Source organism: Solanum verrucosum, unplaced genomic scaffold (genome assembly GCF_900185275.1).
Source record: "Solanum verrucosum unplaced genomic scaffold, falcon-dt-bn FXZP01000252.1, whole genome shotgun sequence".
NCBI lineage: Eukaryota > Viridiplantae > Streptophyta > Magnoliopsida > Solanales > Solanaceae > Solanum > Solanum verrucosum.
The window spans coordinates 1892562-1918162 of record NW_026019988.1 but is presented as its reverse complement, the minus strand read 5'-3'; the positions used below and the strand labels follow the sequence as shown (position 1 = coordinate 1918162).

Below are 25601 nucleotides of genomic sequence, written 5' to 3'. Positions count from 1 at the left end.
GAAATGTGGCAACCAATCACATTCACACACCACAATCACAATCACAAGTATATCATCAAGATCATACATTTAAGTCATGATTTCATGACATTCATCAATTCTCTATCTCATTTACAACAAGTGTGATCAACATTGCAATATTCATACATATACAAATATCATAATGAAGCAAGAACAAGCATACATGATACAATCATATAATCACAATCATCACCTACCTCAAAACAAGCTTGAAACCCTAAGAAACTTGATCCTTCCTTTTCTGGATTCGTTCCGCTTGTTCTTGGTCTAAAAACAATCAATTAACGACTGGGGGTCGTTCTTACCTTTAGCCTCAAGAATGGTGAAAAATGAGTAGGAGTCGCCTGGGGTCGTTCTTTATCTCAAAAAGTTGAAAAGTGCATAATGAGGTCGTTTAGGGGTTTATTAACGACTTTAATTCACGTCGAGTCCGTCACAGCGGCCACAGCCTCCCTGCCAAAGTGGCAAAACCCAGCGCCAAGGCGGCATTCTCGAGACAGAGAGTTAATTAAAGAATTCCAAATTTCTCATTTCACAACACACCTCCAACTCACGACGCTCAGAAAATACCCTTTACGCTACGACCAATTTCGAGAGTTCTAATCGCCCGAATTCAATTACGTAAATTCGTACGAATTCCTTAACGAGTTATCTAACTACTCATGTAATCAAAATCATAAATGATTCACCCGATTGTTTCCAGATTTACCTACCCCTCAATGACTTAGATTTCGTCTAAATCTGGACAAGGTTGGGAAAATTCAAATACTACGAAAAAATTTCCGGCCCCAAATTTTCCACCGTTGGCTTTTCTATAACGACGGGAACAGATCGTTACAATGGTGGGGTAGCATAGTTTGTTTGCATTCACGAGGTTCCGAATGAATCTCGAGCCCCTATCGGAGCATTTCCTTAACTTGAAGTGAGTTGATACAACTGCTGCTAGATCAACTTCAGTAGTGTCAGGCACTCAAGCCCGCATTCTTCTAACATTAACTATGTATTAAGCAATGGAACAAAGCATTGGTATTTACAAACCTGTTGTAAGGAACTTCCATTTGCTCTTATTGGTTTGCGGTAGGATTGAAATGAACCACTTCTTATGTTTACTAAACCTCTTGATCCTGAAAAATTGGCAGCTGCAAGTATCACACCTCCTAGCTTTTCAATGGAAAATAGCCTACTTTAATAGAGCTAGAGTTGTCTCAAGTAAGGACGTTCATTTTTATTAATTAATAACGTCTAGTTTGGATAATTTCTAAGGTTGTTTTGTTTGGTAAGTAAGCCTCAACTTCTAGCTACTCTTTCCGTTTCATTTTAGTTGATTTTTATGCCAAAAGTAGACATTTTATTTTACTCGTCCATTTTGTCAAATGTGAGAACGGTAATCTATGAGTGTGACTCTTTTTAAACTTCAAGTAGATCACTAAAGGAAGCATGAAATGTAAGCGAAGAAGCAAAGTGACAACAATCAAAGGAAGCCGAAGAACGGGGACAAACAAAAGTCAAGGAAATTGAACACAATAATAATCACAATTATGTTGCTACTTTTCTCTGTTATTTGCGCTTTTGTATTTTGCAATTTTCCTTCAGATGGAGTTCACCAGGTTTTGCTCTTAGTAAGCTGTCACTTTACTTTTTTGCCTTCACCTTCAAGTTCTCTCTGTTTTGTGCATTGTTTTTCATATTTCTTGAGATGGGGTATTCTACTAAGTTCAAAGATTCAGCCTTTCTCTCTTAGCATTCAAGTATTCTGCAGTTTTCATACATTTATTGAGATGGGGTTCTACTATTTTGCTCCTAAGGATATTGTTGATCTTAAGTGTTAAGGTGGAGAGGTTAGATTGTGATCTATCTAGAATCAACAAACAGCAGCTAGGGGTCAATTGCGACCTAATAATTTAGCTCAACTAAGTGCTACCGATTACTAACTGATAACTATTCCTTCCTTCTTTCTTCCGAACAAATTGTCGAACACATAGTGAGCATGGTAGATTTTGACAACTCAAATTCTTACATTTTATTTCTGAAACAACGGCATATACATAACTTTATATCAAACACCTTAGGACCATCAACGGTATAGGGTAAACATGAGAAGTGGGAATCGTAAGGGCAAGTGAGCGCATACCTTTTCAAAATTTTAGCGAAATCAATAACAACTTAACACTGCTTACTTACATTAAAAATGAAGAAGAAACAAGTAAAATCAGAGAAAGATTAAGCAAAAAAAGGATTTGAGAAATACTGAAACGAAGAAGCAAATAGAGAAAATCAAACGGAAAGTAGCAATTCAAATTAGCAAACAGAACATGAAGCAAGACATAGTGAGGATTTTGTGGGTAAATTCAACAGGAAAAACTTGCAGAATAGGGAATAGAGGAAATCAATGTTTCCATGGCACATAAAAGGGAATTTTCCGAAATGAATAATGTGCAAGAGCAAAGACGCAAGCGTGCATCGTTTTTAATGGCTGTGAAAAATAGGCGCTGAAAATATAAAAAAAGGAGGAAAGGAAAATTACGGATTTACCCTCTGGATGTCCGAAGAATGCATCACTTATTAAGAATGAGATAGATGATAGGTGGTAAAATAATATAAAGTACTCCAATTTTTTGGAATTAATTTGGCCCAACTCTTTTACGTATAAAAGCGATGCAAGTAACTATATGCATATTAAAGATACATAATTAGAGGTGTCAAATTTGAGTCTTGATTAGGGTGAAAATTGTTAGAGTTTTGTTCTGATTTTTTTACTAAATTTGTGTTTAAATTTTTTCTTAAAAAAGTATTAAAGCATTATCATATTTTTTTTATGAAATGGAAATATAATTATCTTCCTTATTTGGCTCCGAACCACAGGTGAAAAGCTAAAATAATAAGGGAAAAAGGTTTGATATACCCTTCAACTTTGTCATTTAGAGTTGATATGCTCATCGTTATGAGAGTGACTTATATATACATCTAATGTTATACAAATGACTCTCATATACCCTTTTCCTCAACGGAAGTGAAAAAAGTTAACTTTAGTTTAATTTTTTAATTATTTTTTAAAAAAACATATATGATCCATATGGAATATATTTGATCCTCCTCACAAATTAATTTTTTTAAAATTTTTTGTTTCAACGACTCATTTAAATTTATTATTTTTGTGGCCAAATTTATTTAGGTTTCATTAGTTTTCTTGTTAAATTTATTATAGATGCTCCAATATTTTTTACAAAATACAAAAATTAAATTACAATATAGCCAAAAAAAAATAGTTTTAAATTATAATATAGCCACAAAAAATTAGTTTTAGATTTTTTTCTTTACACTAAAGAATGAAAGAAAAAAAATAAGAATAAGAATAAGAAACTCAAATAAAGATAATCAAAGAAGTCAAAAAATAATTTATGTATGAAAAAAATTAAAATATACATTGTATTTTGCTAGAAGGATCATATATACCCCTACATGATTTTATCTTTTTAAATTAAGAGTCAAAAATATAAAGTTTAAGACTATTTTTTCACTTACGTTAGATGAAGGGTATATATGAGCTCCTTTTGAAACAGTAGGGGTATTGTGAGCCATTTGTATAACAGTAAGAATATATATGACGCACTTTCATAACGAGGATATATCAGCTCTAAATGGCAAAGTTGGAGGTTATATCATACCATTTTCCCTAGTAATAATAAATGCATATAGAAAAAGAGCATAATATATAAATGTGATTTTTAACTTGACTTTAGCTTATATTTGTGTCTTTCAATTTTGGATGTATATAAGTAGACACTTAAATTTATAAAATCGAACGAGTAGAACACATGTCCTACGTGGCATATATAATGTAGAACGTCATGTAGGACCACCAATTGTCATGTAGAATGGATGTGTATGTCTGCTTGTTCAATTATATATGAGTTTAAATATCTATTTATGCACACTCAAAGTTGGAGGACATATATATCAGTTGATGTCAAGTTAAAAAATATTTTTTTTAATGTTACGCCAATACAGAAATGCTCAAACCTTGCTTCACCTACTCGAGTAAAAATCCCAATTTTGAATATGCACATCTAGACATATGACTTTTTTTTTATCGTGGTAGTTGAACACTCTAACTTATAAAATTATTACGTAGGTATTTTTAAAATTCATGTGTCACATCAACATTGAATATCATAGAATACAATAAATACAAATTGAAGTGTTTAAATACCAATTGAGATCAAGTTAAAATGTTTAAATGTTCACTCTCAAATACTTGGTGTTACACGTTACACAATTGAGATTCTTTTTGGAAAAACTACATAAATGAGCCATAAATTTAAAATAATTACATGTCCATACCACAATTCAAAGTAATTCAAGAAATACTCATTCTCTCAAAAAAAAATTACTGCTAATACCCCCATTCGTTAAGGCTGATAATTTTGATTTAACTGATACTAAATCAGTATCATATATTGTATTGGTATCATTAATATTTCTTGTTCAGAAATTACTCATAGTCAATGATACTATAATAGTATATGTATATTGATATCATAACAATATGCATATACTCTTATAATATCATTGACTAATGAGTAATTTTTTAACAAGAAACCTTAATGATATCAATATAGTATATAAATACTTATTTAGTATCAATTAAGCGAAATAAGTGATACCAATACAATATATGATACTAGTATCAGTTAAGCGAAATTAGTTGGAATATATAGTGTAATTATCTAGTGGGCTATAAATATAAATGGATATATATTTGTAATTATTTTACTTTTATGAAGTATTTACTTGGTTTCCCCAAAAAAATTTTAAAATAGCTAATCAATCAAACGAAAAGATGACAAGAATACAAATTCAAGACTACATGGGGAGCACTAAAATAACATAGCATCCAGTCATAATATAAATTAAGGGGTCGTTTGATTTCCATTCTAAATTATTTCAAAATTATAATTCTGAGATTATAATCGTCCAACTAATTTATTATATTTGAGATATGCGATATAATAATATCAAAGTTAATAGGATAAGATATGATATCCAGAATTAAGTCTAATACTTTGTTAACCAAACAAACCCCTTAGAATTATCATTTCATAAAGTTTTGACATATTTCAATTTGACTTTCTATTTTAAAATATATTTTTGTTATGGGTTCAAGTTTGAAATTTTATCGTAGCACATTTGATTATTGAAGTTCAATTTTTTAAATGATTTATACTTGTTTAATGAAATTTTAACATATATATATTAAAGTCTGAGCCAAAACTTCTGCATTTATACAAATGAACCCATCAGAAAATTATAATTCTATAAATAGGTGGAGGAAAGGTGTAACATCTCGCAACTAGAAAGAACTAGAAGAAAGTTTAAAATTTGAAATAGTCTTTTTTTGAAAGAAAGAAAATCTGAAAATTTGTTCAAGTTAGGAAAAGTTGAGTTTTTGGTCAACTTCAAATGACCATAACTCCTAGCTCAGCATGAGTTATGTATAGTTCCAGATATGGTTGGAAATCTCTTGGAATGATCTTTCTAGCACCGCTGAGTTTGCGCAAATCCGAGTTCGTATGAGTGAGTTATGCCTTTTGGAAGTTGGGTTGTTGGAATAAGGAAAGTCCAATCCGAATTTTTAAAGGATAGTTTGGTCTTTTTCTTACCCTTTTATTTTAATTCGTTTTCGGTAATTACTTAGGGGTCTAAGCTGAATTAGATCAGTTTACACTTTTACCAAAAGAGTTAGGGTTTTGAGAGAAGAGAAAAGAAGAGGAGAAAAGAGGAGAAGAACGTTCAAGATTCGTCAAGATCGTCGAGTTAGCTTGGGGATTTCGTCGGGGGATCCCTACAAGGTATGTGAGATCACATAGTGTTGGGTTAGTTCACCCACACCAATCTTGCTTCAATACAGCGAATTTAGGTTATTTGAATGCAAAGAAAGTGAGTTCTTGAAGAACATTGTTGAAAATTCGTTGAGCTCTTGATGGTTGTGTTGTTGAAGTCTCTTGTTGATTTGATTCGTGTTTCCGGGTGAAATTTCGTGTTGAATCTATTGCATATTGAGGGTATAAATTATTCTAAGTGTTTGGGGAAAGAACCATTGAATTTTAGAGGGTTTAGATATGAAAAACGAAAGAGAAAAATCAGAGTTTTCTGGGCAAGGGCTTGGGGCGCCGCGCCTGCCAGAGCGCCACAAAAGTTCCTCTGAACGGTGGCCTCTGGCGCGTCGAGCCAGCCAGAGTGCCACATAAAGTTCTCTGAACTTTGAGGGTTGGCACCCCGCGCCTCTCAAAGCGCCAGGGACGTTAGTTCTCCCCATTCGTTCCCCACCTTTTTGTACGTGTTCCTTAGAGATGTGCCTACGTTTTCTAGTTGATTCCAACATTCTAAGGTACATCTAAACATCATGAAATCATCCATAAACATGAGATCATGAACCTTGAATCCATAATCCAATTCAAGGAAAATTAAGATCAAAGTCAAGAGAAGTAAGAGTCAAGTCAAGATAAGTTCTTAGAGTTTTCCAAAAGTCTTTTCCAAATATTTTAACTTTGTTTTAAGTCTTAAAGAAGTTGAGTAAAAAGTAAAGTTTGAAGTTCATTTCTTCAAAATTATATGGGGACTAAGTATTCCCAAAGAGATTTAAAATGTTTTCACATTTAAATAAGAACGAAAACTGAGATTTCCAAAGAGCCTTCGGGCTAGTTTTCAGAAAAAGTAACCGCTTTCTAAATGAAGCAAGAGGGGAAACTTTGATTTCCAAGATAGCTTTTGAGCTAAGTTTTTGAGCACTAATCTCAAATCACATAAGAAATATGTTTTTAAACATAAAGAGCTAGTATCATTTTTTGGAGTAGTATTGAGCACCGATGGGGAAGAGTTCACACAACTATCAGCCCCTTTAAACCATGTAGCCATCATGGGTAGAAAAGGGTCATACTTTTTAGATGAACCCTTTTCGCATAGACTAGTGGATCCACTTAGTAATTCAAGTCCTATACATTGGGCAGGGTATAGGATGCGCTGGCAGCGTGAGGGAGATCGATGTATCATCACAATAGCTCTTATGTGATGGTTGTCGGTTAGAGAAACTCCCACAACATTATTTTGTATTTTTATATACAAGCAGAGTTCATATTGTATTTTACATTCATTTAAGAGTTGTTGTATCATTGTATATACACAGAGTTGACATCATGTTTTTAAACATCTTTTCTTTATATTGCACTTGTTTTAAACTGTTTTATATTGAAATGAGTTTAGTTAAGTATTCATGAGTTAAGAAGAGCCAAGGTAAGTGTTTCTTTCAGATTTTCTTTCCAGCCTATGTTGTTTTAGCATTCCAACTCACATACTCGTACATTCAATGTAGTGATGTCAGTTGGCCTGCATTGTCTTATGATGCAGACACAGGTAACTAGGATCGACATTCCAGCGCATCGTTGATCCAGTGAGCAGTTCAGAGTCAGTCGGTGAGCCTCCTTGCATTCCGGAGGATCTATTTTCATTTCTTTCTAGTTAGTTCATTAGGATGTTGTGGGGTTTGTCCCAACATACATCTCAGTTGTTTTAGAGGCTTCATAGACAGTCAGATGTTAGTCCTTTGAGTCTTTTCATTATCATTTCTTATTGTTAAGACTTGGGTTGCCACTTTTGGCCAAGTTGAATGTTTAATCTTTAAAACATTCTCAGTTATTTTATTATCCAGTTCAGTTAAGTTCATTGATCATTATAGATATGATTATTGTCTTCCGCTGAGTTAGTAAGTCAGGCCAAGGGTTCGCTTGAGGCCAGCAATGGTCTTGAGTGCCAGTCCCGCCCAGGGTATAGGCTCGGGGAGTGACAAAAGGAATTCAGTTGAATCTCCTATCGGAAAATTATAATATAAATAGGCAAATATGACTTTCGATTATATAAAAACAGTTGAATCCCGTTATCCAAAGAAATATTCTAGTATGTAATGAGAAAGAAGGTTCAAAAGCTTTCCTTAACTTAAACAGAGCTATTCAACAACCACAACATGTCAGTGTAGTCCCATAAGTGAGGTATCATATAAAAATTCTTACACACACCAAGTTAGTCAGAAGAAGTCGTGTCCACCCCAGTCATCTGCAACGTCCTCCTTTGTTATTCTAGTACGGAAGAACTAAAAGAATGATCCATTCGGTACCATGGGCAGGCAGCTTTTGCTGTTTGCAAAGAATGATAAACATAACATACCACCTTCAAATACAGTGGCTGAGCCAGAAATTTCGCCAAGGGTGTTCAACCTTTAAAGAATCGATAATTTTTTAGCGGAGTGGGTACACAAAACATTTTTTTCGATGAGTAGGTGCACAAACATTTCTGTGTTTTTTTGTTTAAAAAGAGATTTGTATTAAAAAATACAAATAGTGGGGATCGAACCCAGACCTCCATGAGGTGAACGAGTGCGCCTACCGCCAGACCATCTGCCTTTGTTGTGTCAAAGAGTGTTCAATTAATAAATATCCAGATATTAGACTATATTTTGCCTATATACCCGATATAATTTTCCGACGAAGGGTGTTCATTTGACCACCCTTACTAGGCTGTAGCTCCGCCCCTGTTCAAATATCAATCTAGATATACTTGAGCATGTCAGCTATAGAATTGGTATAGTATTCTGGTTTAACTTCTTTGGATAAATCTTCATAATTTGATTCATTTGTTACACCTGCAAATCATTGAAGCAAGGACGATTTCTTGTTTAGCATAGCTATTATTGGAAATTGAATCAACTCAAGTCGAGAAAAGGGTCAACTTTGCTCTTGTACCATCCGAAATTGCTCAACTTTGCCCTCCGTTTGAATTCTGCTCTAATATTATTACCTTTGTCGCGTCTTGTTTTTGGCCCTGACGTCTAACTGAAGCTCCAACATGGATATGTGGAGGTCAAGTCCAACGATAACAGCTCCAACCTGAAAATAGAGATGGCATAATTTATGCTCAGCATACAATAATCGAGAAGAAGCCCACATTAGTTATAGAGAATGATATACTTTACATTCTTATCATGCTCAAAAAGACAATCTGATTTCAGTTCAATATTCTTCTTCCCATCTGCCTGCAAGAATGTCCGAATTCAGCTGCAAAATGTAAAATCTATGCAGCAGCCAAACCTCCGGGGAAGGGAGGGGGGGGCGGGGTCCCCCACAGCATTCAACTTACTAAGTATATGAGAGTAAAGAGGATCACATACCGGGCCACCTAGTGCTGTAAAGCCAGCTTGCTCCAGTTCTTCCAGTATGCCTTCCTCGCCTATCACATAAATCTTAGATGAGCTGGGACAATGACTGAGAAGTTAGAGGATGACAAGTCACACTAGGCTAAGTTTCGACATGACCTCAATGCTGAATACTTTTTGTGAAATAAATGAAGATGTAAATCAAGCTGTAAAATCAAGTTTTGGGCAATGGAAAGAATTTGCATTCAGCTACACACAACCCATCTCCAATTATGATGAAAGTGCATTGAATGAGAAATTTAGAAATCTATTGAAATTCAAAAAAGAAACAAGCAGACAAATCAAGTTCTGGGATTTGAGATAGAAATGACAAGACTACAATCCCTCAACATAAAAGCTACGACATGCTTTCATATGCAAACAATAAACAACAAACTCAGAAAATCTCATATTTTGACATATGTAGAAAGTGATTTAAGTAAAATGGAAAAACCCTAGCACATTGGCAACACAATGCTACATTGTCCTTGCACAATTAGAATACTACTTCCTCAGAACTCAGATCAGCAAGTTCCAAAGTCTCCCATTGAGATCAACTATGTCGTCATCTACGTCTATTCAGTCCAGTCATATACATCATCTAAGACAGATTTCCCATTCTTAAATCGCACTTTCCCAACAGCTTGTTTCCTTCCATCCCAAGTAACAAACATCAGGGGGGGGGGGGGGGGGGGGGGGATGAAAGAGACTTTTGGTTACACAAGATAGATTACACACACCAACTGCATGAATTAACCACAGGAAAGCTTATAACTTTTGGCTGTTATGCATTTGAGTCTCAATTCACATGAAAGTAACAACTTTGTTGAGGGCATATGCATCTCGATATACACAAATACACACCTAGTACATGAACCACCTACACGAAAACTTATAACTTTTGGTTGTTCTGCATTTGCATCTCAATTCACATTTATGTACACCCAGAATCGTGGATAGCCGTGTTCACAAGAAAGCAGAACAAAGGTAAAACCAAAATTTAAGTTAGCGTTTGGCCATAGAGTTTTGGATCAAATTTTAAAGATTTATCTTCAAACATTTGTTTGGCCATGACATTTGATTAGATTTTATCTTCAAATATTTTCAAGTTCCCAAACTAGTTTTTGCAACTTCCACTCACAAAACATCAAAATTTTTCCAAGTACAATGCATGTCCAAACACAACTTCAAGTTCTGAAAATCACAACTTCAAAAGATATATTGACTCTGTATATGCATCCGCCACGGAACAGATAAATATCAATTTTATCTAATTATAGCACAACAAATCTCCCTTTAAAAGATAAAACTATTGAGTTTAGGAACAAAACAAGTCCAAGTAGACAGTGTTTCCAACAAACCCCAAGTCCCCATTAACCTTCCTCTTGTATCCCTTTATCAGAGAATTCACAAATCCAACAAACCCCAAGTCACCAAAGTTTGCAAAAAAAATTAAACTTTAGATTGAAATCAGTGGATAATATTAGGATTTTGGAATATTATTGGGGTAGAAATAACACTTATCTGTGAATAAAATAGTGCCAATAAGAAAAAAAGTGAAATATTCCCACTGAAAAAATATTCAAATTTATATAGTTTAAATTGGAAGGTGGGTAGCTAGCATCATTTTATTTACCAACAAATACAACAACGTGTAAAATTAGAAGAAAAATAAAATATTAGTGAAGTGAAATATTCTCACTGAAAAAATAGTCGAATTTGTATAGTTTTAAATTGGAAGGTGGGTAGCTAACATCATTTTATTTATCAACAAATACAACAACGTGTAAAATTAGAAGAAAAATAAAATATTATTTGCACTTACATCAAAGATCCAAAATATCTAGAGAGAGGGGTTGTTCTAAATATGAATTATGAATTTGAGTCATTAAAAGAGTAAGAAGATGTGAGTTCTTAGGGAAAAGTTAAAAGATGATTACATTTGTGAGAAGGCGCAAGTAGCATGAGTAAAAATAAGAGTTTATTTGAGTTAGTTGATTAAACGTAACGGTTGAAAATCATTTTTATGTGTTAAAACTAATTTAGCTAAATTTAAGGGGGTTTATTCATATTTTAGCTATAGTATAAGGGTGTAAATGATAATACTATCAATAATAGTATATTAGGGTAATCAAGTGTAGGGGTGAAGAGAGTAGTGTGTACGGAGTTTTATCCTTATGTCATGAAGATAGTTATGTTGAGCGAATTTTAGGAATAACAAACATAAAAATCATATTAGCGTTTTATAGCTACAGTTTTGCTATTTGCGCTCCATAGCAAACATGCATCTGATTTGTATAAATCGTAGGCAGACATCTCGTTTGTATAAAAGCGCAACGATTGTTTAGATAACTATATATATGTAACTACTATGTATATGTATCAATATTTGTGTTTGTATATCTACATAAAATTTGAATTTGCATACAATTGAATCTAATTAAAACATTTGTATATCAAATTTCTCTCTCTCGCTTTATACAACACAAATTATACATTGTAATTTGTACTCTCTCCGTTTTAAAAAGAATGACCTCATTTCCTTTTTAGTCTGTTTAAAAAAGAATGACCTCTTTTTTTGTAACATTTTAATTTCAACTTTCCACGTGGCATGTTTAAGGACACAAGATTTAAGGACAATTTTGTACATTTGATATAACTTTAATTTAGGACCACAAGATTCAAAAGTCTTCTTTATTTTCTTAAACTTTGTGTCAAGTCAAACTAGGTCATTCTTTGTGAAACGAAGGGAGTATAATTTATGTTTGTATAAAGCGAGAAAGAGAGAAAGGCAAAAGAGAACTTGGCAGGGGAAGATCTGTATTTGTATAATTATAAGTGTATAGAACGAAAAGATATGTATTTGTATATACAGTTCTCTCTTGCTTTATACAAACACAAACACAAACACAATTAATACATTTGTGTTTGTATAAAGTGAGAGAGACGAGCGAGATTCCAGAGTGGCGAGCAAGATTCTTTGAATGACAAAGTGTTTGCTACGGATTAGAATCAAATGAAAATGTAGCTATAACATTTATTTTGAATTAATAGTTTGCTATAATGCACAATTTTTCCTATGTTGTTTTAGATAGACCTCAGAGCTCAGGTAAAACATATCAAAATTAAGTATGAAAAAAAATATAGTCAGGGGAGAATTTATGTATAAATTTTGGGTCACCGGAATCCGTGGTCATCCGACTAAACTCGACATATTACTTCTATAATTATTAAAGAATATATTAAATTAAAACTTGTGAAACTCATTCTCAAGATGGCTGGATGGTTCACTGGTATGACAGCAAGATTTCAACACAAAGGTCGCAGGTTTGATCCCAGGCAGCCCCAATTTGCTTCAATTTATTTTTATTAACTAAAAACATGTTTTTCATTTATTTTTTTTAAAAAAGCTAAATTCTAAAAGTTCTAAAAGTCAAAAACTTCAAAAGTTTCCTTCCCACCCACTTTTCAAGTTCCCAAATTCCAACAATATCTTTTTTCTCTCTTCAAATTTATTTTTAATTTTTCACATAAAGAAGAAGCTTCAAGTGTCCAGCTTCAAGTGTCCAACTTCAAGTCAAGAATCTAGAGAAATCATCATTGTCAAAGTTTAAGGTAATTTTAGTTTATGATTTCTCTTTTTAATAAACAAACTAACAAGATATATATATATACCTTTTTCCTGATAATCCTATGTACCAATTGCTTACTTTTTCAATAAAAGTGTTTATCATAATTGTATGTTTTTCTTCTATAAATAAGTTATTTTCATATGATAAACTGGAAACAGATATATTATTAGGAAATGATTTTCTACAACAATTTCAGGATTATCATCAAACATTATATATGATAAGCCTAAAAACCCCATGTGGACATTTTATTAAAGTCCCGAGAAAACAAAATCCTTATACCCTAGAAAAGTAAAATGGAAATTGATAAAAGAAAATATCTAGAACACCTAAAGAGGATTTCTTGTAAATGTCTCAATCTAGAATGGATAAAAGAAAACTTACAAAAATCATATGGTGAAAATCCCTTAGAAAAATAGGAAAAGAATCAAGAGAAAGCCAATTTAACTCTTAAAGACCCTAGTGTCATCATTAGAGTAAAACCAATGATCTACAATGAAGAAGACAAAAATGAGTTCAAAACTCAAATCAAAGAATTGATTAATTTAAAATTAATCAAACCTAGTAAAAATCATCATAGTAGTCCAGCATTCATGGTAAGAAACCATGCTAAGATAAAAAGAGGAAAAACTCGAATGGTAATAAACTATAAAGAACTAAACAAGAATTGCATATTTGATGGATACTTTACCCCAAATAAAAACAATCTTATAAACACTGCCAAAGGAAAAACTTATTTTTCAAAATTCGACTGTAAAAGTGGATTTTGGCATATAAAAGTAACAGAAAAATCTATCCCACTAACGCCATTCAGCACGCCCAATGGACACTACGAATGGATAGTTATGCCTTTCGGATTAAAAAATGCCCCTCAAATCTTTCAAAGAAAGATGGACAAAATATTCTCCAAAAAGGAATTTCTAATCGTCTATATAGATGATATACTAATATGTTCAAACACATATCAAGAACATTTAACGCATCTGAAAAAAAATTCAGAAATATGTTTACAAAATGGAATAGTTCTAAGCCAGAAAAAAGGCAGAAATAAACAAAAATGAAATAGAATTCTTAGGAATGGTTATTTCAAAGAATGGAATAGAGCTACAAGCTCACATCTCAAGAAAAATTGTGGAATTTCCTGATAAATTAACAACCAAACAGGAAATACAACGATTTTTAGGATGTCTTAACTATGCAGGAGAATTCATTCCAGATCTAGCAAAAAAAAGGAATATCTTGCAAAAGTTAATAAGAAAAACTAACAGACTTGGATGGACTGAATAACACACTCAGTGCATAAAACAGTTAAAAGAAGAATGCTCTAAGTTACCAAAACTTAGACTACCAGATGAAAAAGATAATTTGGTATTACAAACAGATGCTTCTGATTATCATTGGGGAGCATTATTACAAATTGATTTAAATGAAATCTGTAGATACACAAGTGGAACCTTTAATGAAGCAGAAACAAGATATTCAACTAATGAAAAAGAATTATTATCTATTGTTAGAGGAATTAGGAAATTTTCAGCTCTCCTTTTACCTAAACAATTTGTTATTAGAACTGATAACACGCAGGTGTCAGGACTAATTTTCAACAAACGTCCATCTGAACCACAATAGAGACGATTGCATAGGTGGCAGGTTTTATTATCTTTTTATTGTTTTAAAATAGAACAAATTAAAGGAATTGATAATTCTTTTGCAGATTTTCTGTCAAGAAATGTCCAATATGGACAATCGAACACATATCTTGATTAACAGGGTGTATGAAAAAATGCAACTAGTGGCAGAGTCCATAGACGACAAAAGTCAAAAACTATTCAACATCAGAGATCAATTAGTATTTCTAGATATGTTTTTAAGTGTGTAAAATATATATGGTTTGTTTGTAAGAATAATATCATAAAATAAAAAGTTTGGTTTCTATACCTATTTTCTCTAAATTCCAAGAATAGTTTTTAAGTGAAGATTGTGATCTTCAGCCTAAGGGAGGAACGATAGCAAAGTAGCTGATAGACTAAGGTCGCGAAGGCTAAAAATCGTTCATAGCCTGGAGGGAGAACTGTTGCGGTAGTGATCAAAACTATTCATCGAAGAAACAAGAAAAAGGTATAAACGCAAAACTTTGTATTTCATAATTATTATTGTTAACAACAAATCATACTATATTTTATATTAACTTAGAATATAAAAAGAATACTTAGTACCTGTAGGGAAATTAAAATATATTGTTTTAATTAAAATACATGTGTATATACAATATTTACCATATTGTCAACCATTTATGCTTGTAGTAGCGTAAAAATATGTTGAAAAACATTCAATATCACTTGCATAGTGTAAGGAAAAGAGCGTGAAAACGCCGCATAGCATTGCATCATATTGACAAAGCAATTCCTGAAATGGAAAAAGCATATTTAAGTACAAGCTTAAGATCTACAAAGTTGATAGTAGCAATACATGAAATGAGAATGCTTAGAATACATGAGTATTTTGCATATAAAGATGCTAAAAGAATATTAAAAGAATGTGGGCTTTATACAACATAAATTCCGCAACCCTGTCATAGCTAAAGAATTGATTATCTCAAACTTACATATTTTGCGATGTAACTTGTAAGGAATGTGTTTCATATTATATTATCAATTTTGAAGAGTGTGATTCCTCTTTTTTTTTTAATGTGAAAGGGGTGTGATTCCCTTATTTTTTTAATGTGAAAAGGGTGTGATTCTCTTATTTTTTTAATGTGAAAGGGGTGTGATTCCTCTTCTTTCTATGAATATGTGATTTCGAATGCAAAAGAGGCATAAGTCCTCTTTTTATTATGAATGTGTGATTTTCTTATTGTTAAATGTGAAAGGGGTGTGATTCCTCTATTTTAGTTAGATTTGCAAGGATTGTGATTCCTTTATTTTATTTGAACTTGCAAGGGTGTGATTCCCTTATTTTTTATTGTGAAAGATATGCGATTCTCTTATTTTATTTTAAATTTGCTAGTTAAATTTGTGACTAAGTTGATTAGTTATTTGAATTTGTAGGAATATTTATTCTTGAATATCTAAATGGATAAATTTTTTATTAAGCAACCACGTTCTAGTAGCGGTCCATTTGTTAGCTCACATGTAGCTCCAGAAGCTCAAAGAGAGACAATTACACCTTCTTCTTCAAATGTTGATTGTATTCTTGGGGTTGGATCTCTCAAACGGGATCCCGGAGAAAGAAAACACATCTTTGAATATGATTCTAATATTCGAGATGTTGTGAGGAGACATTATATTTTAATGGGGCCTTATCAACCAAAACTTCGTGTATATCCTAAAACAACATTTGGGACTAGTAATCGGCAATTTAATCCTGAGTGGTTTAATGCTCCAAATTATGCTTGGTTGGAATATAGCATAGACGATGATGCTATTTTGTTTGTGTTGTTATCTCTTCAAGAATGAATTTGAAAGTCGTGGTAATGCGGGAAAATCATTTACACAAGATGGTTTTAAGAATTGGAACCATGGTCCGGAAAGAATTCGATTGCATGTTGGTGAGGTGAATAGTATGCATAACAAATGTTTGAATAGGATGCTTGATTTTGCGAATCAACGTCAATCAATTCAATCTTCTCTTCACAAGCAAAGTGAAAAAACAAAAAATGATTATCGAATTCGTTTAAATGCCTCAATCGATGTGGAAAGGTTTCTCCTAAGAAATTGATTGTCATTTCGTGGTCATGATGAGAGTGAAGATTCTGATTACAAAGGTCTTTTTCTTGAACCTTTGAAATTTCATGGGTTAATCGTCCGGATGTGGAAAAGGTGATATTACAACATGCTCCAAAAATTGATATGATAATTTGTTCAACAATTCAAAAAGAGATTGTGGATGCTTGTACTAAAGAAACAATTAAAGCTATCATCAAAGACTTGGATGGTGATTATTTTGGAATACTAGTTGATGAGTCAAAGGACAATTCACATAAAGAGCAAATGGCACTAATTTTACGATATGTTAACAAAAACGGAGAGTTGATAGAAAGCTTTTGGGTATTGTTCATGTGGGTGATACATCCGCAAGATCATTGCAAAAAGTAATTCACTCTTTACTTTTGGATCACTCGTTATGCCTATCAAGACTCCGTGGACAAGGTTATGATAGATCTAGTAATATGCAAGGAGAAAAAAATGGCCTAAAATCTTTGATTTTGCAAGATGCTTCGTCTACATATTATATTCATTGTTTTGCTCACCAATTGCAATTGACACTTGTGGCTCCTTCTAAAAAACATCCGGATGTGAAAAATTTCTTTTATGTTGTCACTAATGTTTTGAATACTATTGGGACATCTTTTAAACGCAGGGACTTACTTCGACAACACCAAGTTGAGAAGTTGGAAGAATTCCTTAGATCTGGAGAAATTCTTATCGGACAAAGATTAAATCAAGAACGTGGCCTCCAACGACCGGGTGATACTAGTTGGGGATCCCATTTTAAGACCTTGGAAAATTTCATGATTATATTTTCTTCAATTGTTAATGTGCTTAAAGATATGAAAGAAGATTCTCCACATGATCTTGATAAACTTGCGGCAAGTAACCTTTTAGATAAAATTCAAGAATTCGAATTTATCTTTGTGTTGCATTTGATATTCAAGATGTTGCTTCTAACAAATGAATTGAACAAAGCTTTACAAAAGAACGATTAAGATATTGTCAATGCTATGGGATTGCTTAATCTTTCAAAGAGAAGATTACAAACAATGAGAGAGAGTGGTTTGGAGTCTTTGATGGATGAGGTTTCTTCATTTTGTAGTAAACATGATATTTTGGTTCCTGAAATGACTGAAGACTATCCAAGATCGAAGCATAAGAAGTTCGAAATTTCATATTTACATCACTTTCGTGTGGAAGTGTTTTATGCAGTTATTGATTTGCAACTTCAGCAGCTCAATAATCGTTTTGATGTTGTGACTAGTGACTTACTCCTAGGTATGACTAGTTTGAATCCGGTTGATTCATCTGCTAATTTTAGTAAGAGCAGAATAATGAAGTTGGCCGAATATTATAAAAGTGAGTTTGGTGATAATGAACTTTGAGATCTTAGTTATCAGCTTGATAGTTTCATTGTCTATGCTCGAGAGTGTGATAACAAGTTTCTCAACTTGAAGGGGATTAAAGATCTTGCTACGATGATGGCACAAACAAAATTAGATCAAACTTGGTCTCTTATTTATTTGCTTGTAAAGTTGGCTTTGATTTTGCGTGTTGCTACGGCAAGTGTGGAAAGAGCATTCTCCTCAATGAAGCTCATCAAAAATTATCTACGTAATCGCATTGGTGAAGAATTTTTGAATGGCTGTTTAGTTTGTAAGATAGAGCGGAAGATATTTGAAAATGTAAGTAATGATGCTATTATAAATCGTTTTCAAAATATGAAGTCTCGTCGAGTACAATTGTAAACTGATGATTTTTTGTGGTAATGTAATTTTTATGTATTGCTCGCTTAGTTATTGTTATTATAAATTTTTTGATCTTATCTTTAAAGCAATGGTGCACCCATTTTCTTGAAATTCTGGATTCGCCTCTGACAACCAACAGTTGCTAGTTCATCAATAAGTAATTTGACCTTGTAAAGATATTGAGTGTTGCTCAAATCCTCTTGTTTAAGATTTTGAAGTTGCATATTAAGGTTTAGAATTCGAGTATTCGATGATGACGAGAAGGCAGCCTATAGAGCATCCCAAATAGATTTTGTCATGGGTAGCCTTATAGCAGTGGGAATTGCCTCTTTCGAGAGATGATATAATGAGACTCATAATCAATTGATCTTGTTTGATCCACCGAAGATATGCCGAATTGACGACATCTTGGTCGCCATCTTTGCCTGCCATATGAGGTGGCGGACATACATAACTTCCATCTACATAACCAAAAAGCTCTTGGCCTCGAAGAAACGGACAAATTTGTGTTTTCCAAAAAAGATAATTCGTAGACGTTAATTTTATGGAAATAAAGTGATGGGCGTTGTTGAGAGGAGAAGGAGATGGGTTGCTTACTTGAGCCATAGCTGCCGTTTGAGAAGTGGACGATGAGTCCGAAGTATGGTATGATACCATGTTAGACCGTGATATTCTCCAGAAGCATGAACCAAAGGATATATTATTTATATTGATCTTACAATGTGTTATGTCTACTCCCGTATTTATATACAACTATAGTAGTATAAGTTATATGTGACTTAGGAGATCTAATTATACTAAAACTAAGTTATCCTTTGTCTTTAGGATTACTCGTTGACGTAGTTGTTGAACTCTTCAAAGGAGTCATAAGAGTAGTTCCAATAGGTACCAATTCTAATAAGTAATTTACTTGTTTCAACAATGGGCAGGCAGCTTTTGCTGTTTGCAAAGAATGATAAACATAACATACCACCTTCAAATATCAATCTAGATATACTTGAGCATGTCAGCTATAGAATTGGTATAGTATTCTGGTTTAACTTCTTTGGATAAATCTTCATAATTTGATTCATTTGTTACACCTGCAAATCATAGAAGCAAGGACAATTTCTTGTTTAACGTAGCTATTATTGGAAATTGAATCGACTAATTTAAAACAAGTCGAGAAAAGGGTCAATTCTGCTCTGTACTATCGGAAATTGTTCTACTTTGCCCTCCGTTTGAATTCTGATCTAATATTATTACCTTTGTCGGTAGGAAAAAGTCTTGTTTTTGGCCCTGACCTCTAACGGAAGCTCCAACATGGATGTGGAGTTCATTCATTTCATGTTGGAGCTCCGTTAAGGGCAAGGGAAAAAACGAGACGATTTTCTAATGAGAAGGGCATGAATTGACCAAAAAGTGTAACAGATGGAAAAACTGAAGAATTTTGAATAGTACTAGAGCAAATTTGGACCTTTTCCTAAAATAAACAAGGAAATGGAAAGCATTCGTATACCTGAAAATACAAGGAGAGTTCTACACCCGGCATTCTGTCCAAATAGAATATCGGTGTCCAATCTGTCACCCACCATGCACATCCTGGATGTAGTGATGTTATACCTGTTGAATGAGAAATGGCACCAATATTAAGTTCACAAAGAATTATGCAACTCTGAACTACCATGAAGTGCTCTTTCAAACGTATCGTTCATAACTAGCTTTCTCAAAAATAGGTTTATATGCTAAGCTGCATATAAATTTCTTACTTCTGCAATAGAAAATCCATCAGAAAAGTCGATGGCTTCCCAACTGTAATAGGCTCTTTTTGGGTTGTCCCGCATATTGCAGCAACCATACATCCCGCACCTACGGTCACAAGCAAAAAGATCATTAGTAAAGTAGCAAGCTTTTGCAGAATACTCAAATGTAAAATCAATCTTTATTGGTGCAATGAAAAGGCACTAAAAGTGATATTTACCAGGCCACTCTTGAAGATCAGTTAAATGTCCCACTGCATCACGATTGGTCGCGATAAAAAGGCAACCAGGATTCTCACGGATGCAGAGAGTTCCATACCTACACGCAGTCACCAAGAATGACATTTCAAGGATAAGTTTAGCATCATTCTTTTCATACATTTAGTTTACCAAAACTCCCTCAATGACAAACGACTGTTCTCTAAGTGAAGCTACAATTCAAGTTCATCAAAAAGGCAGGCCTTATAAGAGATGATACATACTGTAGCTTATAAAAGTTGATATATTGGTCAAGTCCAACGATTACAGCTCCAACCTGAAAATAGAGATAGCATAATTTGTGCTCAGTATACAATAATCGAGAAGAAGCCCGCATTAGTTATAGAGAATGATGTACTTTACATTCTTATCATGCTCAAAGAGACAATCTGATTTCAGTTCAATATTCTTCTTTCCATCTGCCTGCAAGAATGTCCGAATTCAGCTGCTAAATGTAAAATCTATGCAGCAGCCAAACCTCCGGGGAAGGGGGGGGGGGCCCACAGCATTCAACTTACTAAGAATATGAGAGTAAAGAAGATCACATACCGGGCCACCTAGTGCTGTAAAGCCAGCTTGTTCCAGTTCTTCCAGAATGCCTTCCTCGCCTATTACATAAACCTGCCAAATCAAGTTCAGGTCTAACCTTTAGATGAGCTGGGACAATGAGTGAGAAGTTAGAGGATAACAAGTCACACTAGACTATGCTTCGACATGCCCTCAATGTGGAACGCTTTTTGGGAAATAAATGAAGACGTAAATCAAGCTGCAAAATAAAATTTTGGGCAATGGAAAAAATTTGCATTCAGCTGCACACAGCCCACCATCTCCAATTACGATGGAAGTACGTGAATGAGAAAATTGGAAATCTATTGAAATTTAAAAAAGAAACAAGCAGACTAATCAAGTTTTGGACTTTGAGAATAGAAACGACAAGTCTACAATCCCTCATTATAAAAGATATGACATGTTTTCATAAGCAAACAATGAACAACAAACTCAGAAAATCTCATATTTTGACATATGTAGAAAGTGATTTAAGTAAAATGGAAAACCCTTAGCACATTGTCAACACAATACTACATGATCCTTGGGATCCAACATTGCCACTTACTGATGATGCTACGTGTAGTTTAATGGTGTTAACTAAAGGCACTTGATTCTTCCAGTGTATATTAGGAGATTTAGCTTAAAAAGTCTAAAATCTACTAAAAAGTTTTAGCTCATAATCACAATGCCTTTCCGTTTTTGTTCCCAAAGTTGTACAACAACATACCCAGTGGACTCCCACAAGTGGGGTTAGGGTTAATAAAGAAAAGAAGTGTTTAGTTTGGAATTTGGTCTCTAAATTGTGTGAGGCAACAAATATAGTTACCCACTGTTGTCACTTGGAGCCATAAATAGAAACCTTCAGTCATCAACAGGACTAAATCTTTCAATCTTTGAATTAAACAGTCTGCATGTGATTTGTTTAGCAAGCAAATTTGTAGTTCAGAAAACTTCTATCCTAATTATCCAACTATTATCCGTGGACAACTAGAATACTACTTCCTCAGAACTCAGATCAGCAAGTTTCAAAGTCTCCTATTGAGATCAACTATGTAGTCATCTACGCCTATTCAGTCCAGTAATATACATCATCTAAGACAGATTTCCCATTCTTAAATTGCACACTTTCCCAACAGTTTGTTTCCTTCCCATCCCAAGTAACAAAATCAAGGGGGGAAACGAAAGAGACTTTGAACCGACATGATAACTGACCTTCTTTTCTCTTGGAAAGTCATTTACTTTCAGATACATTGCTGCTGCAAATGAGGACGAGAATATCTCATCCTGCAGAAACAATGAGAGTTTAGTTTTAAGAAGAACTGATGAAATGTAGTTTTGGTATTTGCAGTACTAATAAAAACTAGAGTGTAAAACCTCATTAACAGGAATTCCAAGGGAGTGGAACTTCTTGGCGTATTGCTTTCTTGATTTTGTTGAGTTATTTGTTACAAATACCGGTTTCTTACCCTGCATATAAACATCATTCAATCTCGATATACATCATACACAGCCAGTTATATAAGCATACGAAATCTACATGAAAGTGAAAACTTTGTTGAGGGCATATGCATCTCAAGATAGATTACACACACCTACTACATGAATTAACCACAGGAAAGCTTAGAACTTTTGGCTGTTATGCATTTGCGTCTCAATTCACATCTATATTAACATACAAAATCCACATGAAAGTAACAACTTTGCTGAGGGCATATGCATCTTGATACACACACACCTAGTACATGAACCATCGACAGGAAAGCTTATAACTTTTGGCTGTTCTGCATTTGCGTCTCAATTCACATTTATATGAGCATACAAAATCAACGTGAAAGTAACAACTTTGCTAAGGGCATATGCATCTCAATACACATCTAGTACATGAACCACCTACACGAAAGCTCATAACTTTTGGTTGTTCTGCATTTGCATCTCAATTCACATTTATGTACACCCAGAGTCGTGGAAAGCCATGCTCACAAGAAAGCAGAACAAAGGTAAAAACCAAAATTTAGATTAGCTTTTGGCCATAGATTTTGGATCAAATTTTGAAGATTTATCTTCAAATATTTGTTTGGCCATGACATTTGATTAGATTTTATCTTCAAATATTTTCAAGTTCCCAAACCAGTTTTTGCGACTTCCACTCACAAAACATCAAATTTTTTCCAAGTACAATGCATGTCCAAACACAACTTCAAGTTCCGAAAATCACAACTTCAAAAGATATATAGACTCTGTATATGCATCCGCCACGGAACAGATAAATATCAATTTTATCTAATTATAGCACAACAAATTTGCCTTTAAAAGATAAAACTATTGAGTTTAGGAACAAAACAAGTTCAAATAGATAGTGTTTCCAACAAACCCCAAGTCCCCATTAACCTTCCTCTTGTATCCCTTTATCAAATATTCACAAAACACAGAACCAGAAAAGGAAAAAAGGAATATAAAAAAGAAAGGACAAGAAATACATGAGAGCGAAGCAAGTCGAGTGTCTCGGGGACTCCATCAATCAATTTCTCCCCCTTCCAAATCACACCTACAAAAGGGTAAGAAGAAAATTTCCTAAAAATGAAGAAAACAAAAATCTTTTACAAAAATCACATGATATAACAACAACAACAACAACAACAATATACCCAGTCTAATCCTACAAGTGTATGCAGACCTTACCCCTATCTTGAGAGGCAGAGAGATAGTTTACGATATACCCTCAAGACAAAATCACTTTATATAACAATAACAACAACATATCCCGTGTAATCGCACAAGTGCGGTCAGGGGTGGGTAGACTGTATGCAGACTTTAGGTGGGTTGATGTCACTAAACTAATTGTCTATTATCTCAGAAAAGAAACCTTTCATCATGATTTCAATTTTCTTCAACAAAGAAACTGACTTTATGAGATAATAAGTATTAGTTGAGTGATAATCTAACAAATCAACTCGAATTTACCCCAACCGTGGGAGTTAGAGAGGTCGTTTCTGATAGACCGTCCCATTCTTGAGTAAGCTGGAGCGCAGCCATCTTATCCACTGAACTTGCTAGAAGCTTAGATAAAAGAATACGTTCTTGCATTGCTTTTTTTGTAGAAAGCTTGACAAAATTACTTGATATAAAAACAACAAGATAGATGGTGTTAATCACATAAGTGGGAGTATATGCAGACTTCACTGGGTTGATTTCCCATATAGTCACTCAACTAATTAGCTATTTTCTCAAAAGAACTACCTTTTATTTTCAATTTTCTTCAACAAAGAATTTAACTTTATGAGCTAATAGCTATTAGTCGAGTGACAATATGAGAAATCAACTCAACTTTGCCCCTACTTTGGGAGTTAGAAATATTGTTTCCAATAAACCCTCAAGACAAAATTACTTGTTATAACAACAACAACATATTCAGCTTAATCACATAAGTGGAGCCTGGGGTGGTAGAGTGTATGCAGACTTTAACCGGAATTGATTTCTCAAAAAGCCATCTTTCTTCTAAATTTCAAATTTTCACCAAAGAAACAAACTTTTTTAGGTAATAACTATTAGTCCAGTAACAATCTTAGAAACCAATTCAACTTTACCCCTACTTCGAGAGTTAGACAAACTATTTCCGATAGATGCTCGATACAAAATTACATGATATGAAAAGGAATGATACGAATTGGGGGTTTTCTTACCATCGCAATCGAAGAGAAATGCATCAACAGAATTGAGAAGCTCCTTAGCATTCTCAACAGACAATGATTTTGAGATTTTTCCATTCATTCTTGCCCTTTGAATCAAAAACACCAAAAACTCAAAAAGTATTCTTGAACTTACCAAAAATTCCAAAAAAAAATAAATTGAAATCCATGAATAATAATAGGATTTGGAATATTATTGGCGTAGAAATAACACTATCTGAATAAAATAGTGCCAATAAGAAAAAAGTGAAATATTCTCACTGAAAAAATATTCGAATTTATATAGTTTTAATAAATTGGAAGGTGGATAGCTAACATCATTTTATTTATCAACAAATACTACAACGTGTAAAATTAGAAGAAAAATAAAATACTATTTTGCACTTACATCTAAGATCCAAAACGATCTATGAGAGGGGTTGTTTACGTGGTAAACAAGGATTGTAAATTTGAATTCTTAAGAGAGAAAAGAAGACGTGAGCTTTTAGGAAAAGCTGTAGGATTATTACATTTGTGAGAAGGTGTGAATAGCATGAATAAAAATAAGAGTTTGTTTGAGTTAGTTGATTAAATTTTGTTGAAATTCATTTTTATGTGCTAAAACTAATTTAGCTAAAATTAAGGGGGTTATTCGTAATTTAGTTATAGCATAGGGATGTAAATGACAATAATATCAATAATAATATATTAGTGTAATACTATAAGGAGGGGGGTGGGGGTTGGAGAGAGTGGTGTGTACGTTTTTTTTAAGGTAGATAAATTGTTTCCGATTGACATTGGCGCTCACGTAAAACATATTAAAATCAAGTATGAAAAAAGAGGTAAAATAATGAAAAAGTTAAAAATAAATAAGAAGAGAACAATAGAAACAATACATAATATGATAATCGAAGCAAAAAAAATATAAATAATACTTTCTCCGTTTCAAAAAGATTGACTTGGTTTGATTTGGCACGGAGTTTAAGAAAATAAATAAGACTTTTGAATCTTGTGGTCCTAAATTAAAGTTATGTCAAATGT

The 25601-nt window shown here is 33.5% G+C and overlaps 1 protein-coding gene across 6 annotated transcripts in view; it reads right to left on the bottom strand.

The window, feature by feature from the left end:
- LOC125818801 (phosphoglycolate phosphatase 2) overlaps positions 1-24740 on the bottom strand; it is a 105296-nt gene extending 80556 nt beyond the window's left edge. The window contains exons 1-11 of one of the 6 annotated variants that reach the window (XM_049498315.1): positions 24576-24740; positions 23373-23440; positions 22270-22362; positions 22108-22179; positions 20896-20967; positions 20710-20769; positions 20571-20623; positions 20310-20407; positions 20098-20197; positions 19848-19951; positions 8606-8713 (exon numbers count right to left, since the gene is read on the bottom strand). In XM_049498315.1, the coding sequence (XP_049354272.1) occupies positions 8619-8713; positions 19848-19951; positions 20098-20197; positions 20310-20407; positions 20571-20623; positions 20710-20769; positions 20896-20967; positions 22108-22179; positions 22270-22362; positions 23373-23440; positions 24576-24663 (903 nt within the window). In that variant the 5' untranslated portion in view covers positions 24664-24740 and the 3' untranslated portion in view covers positions 8606-8618. Of the gene's footprint in view, positions 1-8605; positions 8714-9043; positions 9104-9238; positions 9311-19241; positions 19432-19847; positions 19952-20097; positions 20198-20309; positions 20408-20570; positions 20624-20709; positions 20770-20895; positions 20968-22107; positions 22180-22269; positions 22363-23372; positions 23441-24575 lie in introns of those variants that run through there. The other 5 variants (XM_049498313.1, XM_049498316.1, XM_049498314.1 and 2 more) reach the window with 5 other exon arrangements.
- Positions 24741-25601: the final 861 nt, after the last annotated feature.